The 8,688-nt window shown below is 53.2% G+C and overlaps 1 protein-coding gene across 2 annotated transcripts in view; it reads left to right on the forward strand.

Annotated features, from left to right (window-relative positions):
- The first annotated feature begins 1,781 nt into the window (after window positions 1–1,781).
- Window positions 1,782–8,688, forward strand: part of Ttll1 (tubulin tyrosine ligase like 1) — a 14,256-nt gene continuing 7,349 nt past the window's right edge. The window contains exons 1-7 of one of the 2 annotated variants that reach the window (XM_010634388.3): window positions 1,782–1,819; window positions 2,354–2,424; window positions 4,347–4,463; window positions 4,915–5,123; window positions 5,643–5,823; window positions 7,300–7,434; window positions 7,866–7,974. In XM_010634388.3, the coding sequence (XP_010632690.1) occupies window positions 4,351–4,463; window positions 4,915–5,123; window positions 5,643–5,823; window positions 7,300–7,434; window positions 7,866–7,974 (747 nt within the window). In that variant the 5' untranslated portion in view covers window positions 1,782–1,819; window positions 2,354–2,424; window positions 4,347–4,350. Of the gene's footprint in view, window positions 1,820–2,316; window positions 2,425–4,346; window positions 4,464–4,914; window positions 5,124–5,642; window positions 5,824–7,299; window positions 7,435–7,865; window positions 7,975–8,688 lie in introns of both variants that reach the window. The other variant, XM_010634387.3, reaches the window with a different exon arrangement.

Here is an 8,688-nt window from a genome sequence, read left to right on the forward strand (position 1 = left end):
GGGTGTGGCCTTGCTCCTGAGGGTGAGTGCGCATGCGCGAGACGGTGCGCGCTCCTAGTCTAGGCGGCCGCCACGGGTGCGATTATTTGCCGCTCTCTGGCTCTGCCTTCTCCACTGCACCTGCGGCACCTGCATTGGCTGTTGTATCTCTTTCCTACTACGAGTTCCTGGGAGTCCACCCGTGCCGTCCGATTATTGTAATTGCATCGTAATTATTGGTTGCCCGACTTTCATTGTTCCTAGACTTTGCCCTTCGTTTGCAGCCTGTATTGTTTCTGTTGGCGCTGTACCTGTGGAGAGGACTCAGGGTAGGAGACAGGAGACAGGAGTCTGGAGTTGCCTCCCTGTCCGCTTTTCTCCTGGTGACTGGACTAGAGGCGGGCGGGATTAGTCATGCGCTGCAGAGGAGCGGGGCCAGTATGGGGACAAATCCTAAAGCGAAAGTTTCTTAGCATTGTGAGCCGGTTTGAAATTCGCAAAGCAGGTTCTTTGTTCAAGGGTACACTTGGTGAGCACATTGCAGGGCTGGCTTGGGGTCCCTGCTGTGCCCTCAAGAATTACAAACACTGGCAGTCGGTGACTGTGCAGCATGGCACTGTGGCCCAGAGAGGCTGTGACCGAACGCAGCCCACCCATGTGAAGCATCCCATACATTGTTGTTTGCTGTTTTTTTCTTTCTTTCTTTTTTATTTTTGGTGCCGGGGATTGAACTTGGGTCCTCTCGCTTGCAAAGGCAGGCCACCGAACCGCTGAGCTAAATCCCCGGCCTGTTTGCTGTTTTCTTAAAGATGGCTCTCTTTTCTCCCTTTCAAAGAAAGCTAGTTGGGAAAAATCCAGAAGTCAGAGTATCCTGGCCTAGTTGGGAGTTCATTGGAAGTGGTAGTGGTCAGCAGGGCGTGGTGGTGCACACCTGTCCTCCTAGCACCCTGGGAGGCTGAGGCAGGAGGATGGCAAGTTCAAACCTAGGCCGGGCAATTTAGCAACTTATTAAGACCCTGTTTTAAAATAAAACTTTAAAAAAAATTTAAAGGGCTGCAGTGTAACAGCATGAAAGCCCTGGGTTCAATCCCCAGTGCCAGGGACCAAATGTGACCATCTAAATGTCTAGGGTGGCAGGGAGGGGGTCGAAGAGGGTTCCCACTTTCTGATGCTGGACCTACAAGAGAGAGTGAGTGTGAGAAGCGTATGCACACATTCTCTTTGCCTGCTTGCTGTCTCTCAAAAGCATGGCAGGGCTGTCTGAGTTCAGTGATTACTGTAGGAGGTGAGGGTCCCTCTCGGGCTGAAGACCAGAGTTCCTGATACTGCACGCTTGTCGCCAAGCTGTGTGAGTCTGTCTGGGTGATTCTTTCTTTTTAAAATTTTTTTGTTTTCCTGCGGCTGGAACCCAAGACCTCTTTTGTGCTGGGCAAGCACTCTGCCATGGTTTTCTCTCCCAGCCCCGAATGGGGATTTTTACCCTGAAGGGCTGGACCTTGCTTTTCACAATAGTACCTGTTGGATCCTGTGCCAGGAGAAGTCATTTATTTATTTTTTAAAAGTCATCAAATATTTATTGAGCATCTGCTGTTGCTGGCCTTGGGCTCTGGGTGCCGGGGCTTCAGCCAGAGATGGGCAGAATGAAGGCCCTTTTCTCATGAAGCCGACCTGTCTAACATAGGGACACAGAGCCAGCTCAGGTTTTTCTTCCTCTTCAGTTTTGGTTTTTTAAATTTTGGTTTTGTCTTTGTTCTGAGACAGAGTCTTGCTGTGTAGCCCAGGCTGGCCTTGAACTCTCAGCAGTCCTCCTGCCTCAGCCTCTGAAGCGCTGGGATTATAGGTGTGTACCCGACTCCTGGCTTCTCCCTCCTTTTATAAAGCCACCAGTGTATTGTGGGACCTCGCCCTTGTGACCTCACTGAATCCTCATCCCCTCCCAAAGATGCCACCTCCAAATGCCATCAATGTGGATTTGGGGATGACGGTTCCAACACAAGGCTTTTGGGGGCCACATTGAAACCATAGCAGAGCCCCACTCTCCCCCTGGAAATAGGTGTTCTATGGGGTGCAGTGCACAACTATTAGAGACACGTGAGGGGCTGGGGCCTGCTGTAGCCTGGGAGTAAGGTCACTCAGAAACCTTCACTTGGCCAAGTGGGGTGCAGAGCAGCTCTCTTGCCTGGCACAGGTGAGCCAAGTCCTGGGTGTCACCCCAGTGCTGGCTGTAGGGGGACCTGTATGGCAGCAAGGGAAGAGGAGAAAGTGGCTCCCGCGCTCACCCCTCACTGTTCAGCCACATCCGTGACTGTCGGTGCCTCTGGCCCTGTGCTCCCGCAGCACCGTGGCTGTGCTGCTCATCCCGGGCCCCTCTCAGGTGAGACCCGCAGCCGGCATCAGTGGAGCCGAAGGAGACGTGGGCAGCGCAGTGACTCCGGAGGACCTATGGTGAGTGCAGCCTGTGTGCCCTGCCAGCGACTGTGTGGGGTGTGGGGGTGCTGGGAGGGCCACCCCACTTCTGGCAGAAGCACTGTTCTGCCTGGGCTTCCCTTCCAGATGGGTAAAACGAGGATGAGGATATTCGCCCCAGCACCTTGTCCCGCTGGGGACTATAGCAGTCAGCTTCCTGTGGCTGGGACAGAGTACCTGACAGGCACGGTGGGGGGGGCGCGGAGGTGGGGGGGACAACTTGGCTCATGGCTTCAGAGCATCCAGTCCATGGTGAGCTAGCTCCAGGACAGGAGCAGCATGGCCGGAGGGCCTGGGGAGGACTGCTCAGTTCATGGTGGCAGGAAGCAGAGCAGGGGTAGAGCAATAGGAAGAGCCACCCTCTGACCGGGCGTGGTGGTGCACACCTGTGATCCCAGCGCTCGGAGACTGAGGCAGGAGGATCGCTGTGAGTTCGAGACCAGCCTGGGCTACATAGTGAGTTCATGTCAGTCTCAATTACATAGTGAGACCCTGTCTCAAAAAAAAGAGATTTGGGCCGGGGATTTAGCTCAGTGGTTTCGCTGCCTGCCTTACAAGCGCAAGGACCCGAGTTCAATTCCTGGTACCAAAAAAAAAAAAGGGGGGGGAGAGACACCTTCTGAAGGTTGCACCCATGCCACCTCTACCTGAGCTCCACCTAAAACATGCAGCAACTCTCCTGGCTCAGCCTCCCGACTTCTGGGACAACAGACATGCACCACTACGCCTGGCTTCCAAGTGTCTCTAAATCCAGTTAAAATGAAATTTAAGGCCACTGGCACATGTGTCCTGCGTGTGGCCAGGCTGTCCTGTCTACCCTGCTGCCCTTGTGCTCTGGGATCACTGCTCTTCCTTGCTTCTGCTGCTGCCGCCTCAGGGTGGGGCCATGGCTGGTGTGGATCCCCGGGAGTTAATGTGAGGTTCGCCCTGCAGTGTTGGCACAGGTGTCCCAAGCTGGGGGAGGCGTCTTCCTGCAGTCCGACTGTGGGGTGGAACTAGGGCTGGGGTTCAGTGGCTGAAATGAAATGGTGAAAATGTAGTTGCAGGTGGGTGTGGTGGTGCACACCTGTAATTCCAGTCCTCTAGGAGGCTGAGGCAGCATGATTACAAGTTTGAGCCCAATTTAGGGAATTTAGCAACTTAGTGAGACCCTGTGTGAAAAAATGAATTACTGAAAAGGTTTGGGGAGGTAGCTCAGTGTGAGGTCTCAGGTTCATTCCCACAACAGCCAAAACACACACACACACACACACACACACACACACAAAGTGAAATCCCCTTGGCCATTGGGCTTCAGGTCATCCCATGGGCAAGAGGCACTTGGAGTTGGCTGTGGGTGTAGGATGCGCGCCTGCCGCCCGCTGATGGCTGCTGATGTTCTGTGCCCCTCGTTGTAGCTGTCGGTGACAGGACCCCTCTGAGGGGTGAGAGCAACTCTGATTACCCTTCTGTTGACCCTGTGAGTGAATATGCTCATCTTCCCAAAGGCCACATTCTCGGATGGAAGAGACAGGCTGAGGGGACAGGGTGGGGCCGCTGTGGCTCCCTGGGTCTGCTTCTGACACAGGCTCTTAGCCACAGGTCTTCGCTTCCTGGCCCATGGATCGAGGAGGAGCATGCTGACAAAAGCGGATGTCCCTCTTCCTCCCCTTCCCTTCCCTAGTGTTGAAGTCAGAGCTTCTTCCCTGAGCTACAATCCCCCACCCTTTTTTGTCGAGACAGCGTTCTACTAAGTCATTAAGTTGCCCGGGCTGGGCTTGAACTTGTGATCCTCCTGCCTCAGCCTCCCAGATGCTGGGCTAGCAGGCGTGCGTGGTCTGCATGCCCCGCTCTGTGGATGTCGAGGAGGCCTCTGGTCTGGGGAAGTTGGAGTGTCAGAGCTCGTGACCTGTCCCCTCCAGGGTCATGGCAGGGAAGGTGAAGTGGGTGACTGACATCCAGAAGTCGGTGCTGATCAATAACTTTGAGAAGAGAGGCTGGGTCCAAGTGACAGAGAATGAGGACTGGAACTTCTACTGGTGAGTAAAGAAGCCCGACCCTGGAGGGCGGGATGACTGATTAACCCGCACAAGCGCAATTTTTTGGCCCTGTCTACGCACCCCACTGTGACTTCCTTTTTGTTGGTTTGTTTTTGGTACCCAGGATCAAACTCAGGCCCCTTGTGAGCCAAATCCCCAGCCTACCCCACTGTGACTTCTGTCTTAAGGTGTCCTCCACCTCCTTGAATCTGAGTGTAAACATTGTGGAAGTGGGGGCTTCTGAGTGTGACACAAATCAGAAAGTGCGTAGAGAACTGGTTTCGGGCCAGAGCCTGACAGTGTCAGGACGGAGAAGGCAAACTCCAGTCCTCGGTCACTGAGGTCCCTGGCCCAGCAGCCCTGGGCTCAGCTGAGGATGTGGGGGAGACAGGTCAGGGCTCCGAGGGGTGCTGGGCGCAGGGAGGACGCACACTCGGGGCTCCCGCTGCAGGATGAGCGTGCAGACCATCCGGAGCGTGTTCAGCGTCGAAACCGGATATCGGCTCTCGGACGATCAGATCGTCAACCATTTCCCCAACCACTACGAGCTGACCCGGAAGGATCTGATGGTGAAGAACATTAAGAGATACCGGAAGGAGCTGGAGAAAGAAGGGAGTCCCCTGGCAGAGAAGGATGACAACGGCAAATACCTGTATCTGGGTCTGTGCCTCCGCCGGCCTCGGGCCTGGGGTCAGCAAGCGCCCGGGTGGTGGGTGGTCACTGCGAGGCGCTTGTTTCCCTCGGGGGTCTCCAGGTGGTGCGGTGGGCGTGGAGCAAACTGATATAAGCAGTGTCCGCCTCAGTTTCCTCTTCTGCTAGCTGGAGTGATACCGCCCGGCTCGCAGCCTGCAGTGGGGACTAAAGCATTCGCTGTGTTCGCACAGAGCGCCTGACAGGTCCCTTGCCTGTGCCCGCGGGAATCAAGCGGCGCAAGTCCTTGTTGCGTTCAGTGCTAAGTTGGGGCCGAGGGGATGATGACAAACCCTGGAGCGCAATGTCATTCTCTTTCTATTTGGTTTTTGTTTGTTTGGGGATTTTGGGGGGTACCCGGGATTGAACTCAGGACCTCATGCTCACGAGACAGGAGGCAAAACCGACGAGCTACATCCCTGGCCCTCTCCTTCTGTTCTTGGCCTCCGCTGGGCTGGCTTGTGGGAAGCACAGGTGTCTGTCTTTCAGACTTCGTCCCGGTCACCTACATGCTGCCCGCCGACTACAACCTGTTTGTGGAGGAGTTCCGGAAGAGCCCGTCCAGCACCTGGATCATGAAGCCGTGTGGCAAAGCCCAGGGCAAGGGCATCTTCCTCATCAACAAGCTTTCGCAGATCAAGAAGTGGTCCCGGGACAGCAAGACGTCCTCGTAAGTGCGGCAGCTTGGGGTGGCAGCTGCCTGCCATCCTGCAGTGGCTGTGAGCTGCGGGGCTCTTGCTTGCTTGTGCAGGTGCACATCCTCTGTCCCGCGTCATCCTAGCAGTGTTGTGTGGCCTAAACAATCACCAGTGGGGCCTCATGCACAGTGGTCAAGGCAGCGAGGCTCATGTTACCTTGAACTCAGAACCCTGGGCTCCTAGGTTTGAATCCCAACCTGACACTTACTGGTTGAACATATTTTCTGTTTTAGGATCTTCTTTTTTGAGCTACATCCCCAGCCCCTTTTAAAAACTTTAAAATCTGATACAGCATCTCCCTAGATTGCCTCATCATTTGGGCTAGATTTGAACTTTGGATCCTCCTGCCTCAGCCTCCCAGAGTAATGGATTTACAGGTTTGGGCCATCATGCCTGGCTTCCTTTTTTTTTTTTTCTTTTGTTTTTGAAGTGTCTTTCTTTTTATCACTAATATTCCGTCATCTGGATGAGCCCTATTTATTCACTCACCTACTGAAGGACACCTTGTTTGCTTCTAAGTGTGGACAGTTACAGATGAAACTGCTGCACACGTGTGCAGGTCTTTGTGTAGACCTTAGCCCTCAGTTCTTTTTCCTTTTTTTTTAGTACCAGGGATAAAACTCGGGCCCTCGCGCTTGCGAGGCAGGTGGCAGAACCACTGAGCCGAATCCCGGCCCCCTAGACCTAAGTTCTTAGCTCCTTTGTGAATTCCAGGGAGTGGTTTGGTTTCATGAGAAAGTCCCAGGCTGTCCTCCCAAGTGGCTGCAGTGTTGCAGTCTCACAGTAGGTGTGAGTGTCGCGTCGCCACCCATCTTTGCTGGTGCTCAGAGTACTCAGCACACTGCACTCAGACAGTTCCCCTGGGTGTGCTGCAGTGACATGTGGTTCACTCGGTGTTTCCTGGTGACACTAAGTGGAGAATTTTTTCATGTGCTCCTTTGCCATCCATTTCCTTTGCTGAGGTTCTGTTAAGGTCTTAGCTCAGTTCCGAATTAAGTTGTTGGGTTGTTTTTCTCGTTGTTGGCTTTTTAAATTGGTTTTTTTTTGTTTTGGTACCAGTGGTTGAACCCAGGGCCTTTGCACTGAGCTGTATCCCCAACTCTTTTTATTTTTTTATTTTGAGACAGGGTCTCACTAAGCTGGGCTCAAACTTGTGATCCTCCTGCCTCAGCTTCCTAGAGTGCTGGGATTACAGGTGTGCACCACTACACCTGGGTAACGTTCCCGTTTTAGGAGGTCTTTGTATATTTAGGATAAGACTCTTATCAGATTTGCCTTTTGTGAATATTTCCTCCCCATATTGTCTTTCTGTTCTCTTAACAGTGTTTTTGCAGAGCAGAAATTTCTAATTTCAGCAAAATCCAGTTTGTCAGTTCTTTGGTCTGTGGGTTGTAACTCTGACGTTGCATCTTCTACCACCTAATGGTGACTCTTTCTGGCATGTGCAGGTTTGTGTCACAGTCTTCGAAAGAAGCCTACGTGATCTCACTCTATATCAACAACCCGCTGCTCATCGGCGGGAGGAAGTTTGACCTGCGCCTGTACGTCCTGGTGTCCACCTACCGCCCACTGCGCTGTTACATGTAAGCGTGCTGGGGCTCTGCTTCTGTTCTATAGGGCGCTCCTTAGCGCCATCGTGAGGTTTCGTGACTTAGTGCAGCCTTGTGCATGCAGCAGTCCCTGGCAGCGGGCAGGGACTGGGGAGGTCCCAGCAGTTCACCTGGATCCAGTGTGAGTCTGACCCGTAAGAACGCAGCTCTTTTTAGAGAGGGAAGTGCTGTGATTTCTTCTGTATATTCTCAGAGCTTGGCCCACTCTGAACCCCCACCTAGGTATAAGCTTGGGTTTTGCCGGTTCTGCACGCCTGGCAGCGGGCAGGGACTGGGGAGGTCCCAGCAGTTCACCTGGATCCAGTGAATCTGACCCGTAAGAACGCAGCTCTTTTTAGAGAGGGAAGTGCTGTGATTTCTTCTGTATCTTCTCAGAGCTTGGCCCACTCTGAACCCCCACCTAGGTATAAGCTTGGGTTTTGCCGGTTCTGCACGGTGAAGTACACGCCGAGCACCAGCGAGCTGGACAACATGTTTGTGCACCTCACCAACGTGGCCATCCAGAAGCACGGGGTGAGTGTGGTTACTGGAGGGGCGGTGGCCGGCAGCGGGGCTTTCCTCTGGGTTCTGGCAAGAGAGTGCAGGGCGTGTACAGGAGTGGTAGTCGAGCTGTGTCCTCACCGAGGCCCTGGCACCAAAGGGACTGTGACCCTCCAGGGGCAGGCACGTCAGCCAGTACCTGCTTGTGGTCGGCGCTTAGAGAAAGAGTCTGCAGGCTTAGGCCACGTCTTTCCGTTCTGGATCCTTGGCCAAGTCTGTCCAACTTTCAGGCCTCATTTTTCTCCATTAGTAAATGGAGGGAATAGTATTGCAGATGCCCCTTCGTGGGGCTGCGTCCCATTCCTTTTTGTTAAGAATTGCAAATGTTCATTTCTTTAGAATTGCCCGAATCACAACTTTAAAATCTAGAGAAGCTCCCCACAAAGACTTCATAAATTTGAATAGAATAGCAAGATTCTCATTGTGAAATGGTCAAAGATGATCTCCAGAGTCATTTCTCCAACATCTAAGAACCAGTGAAATCTTCAAGTAGCCGGAGTTGCTAAGATCACGTTGTGGTCCAGAATTTATAGTTCAAACCCCTCCCCGTGACAGGAAGTAGTAAAGTTTCTGTGACCCAAGGGACAAGCGCCCCTGGAAGTCTTATCTGTTCCGCTCCCTCCTGGTCTTTGTGGTTAGGATCTTTTGTTCTTATTATAAAGCTCATTGGCACCCATGAAGCACAGA

Source organism: Fukomys damarensis, unplaced genomic scaffold (assembly GCF_012274545.1).
Source record: "Fukomys damarensis isolate Sample0158 unplaced genomic scaffold, DMR_v1.0_HiC HiC_scaffold_19, whole genome shotgun sequence".
Lineage (NCBI taxonomy): Eukaryota > Metazoa > Chordata > Mammalia > Rodentia > Bathyergidae > Fukomys > Fukomys damarensis.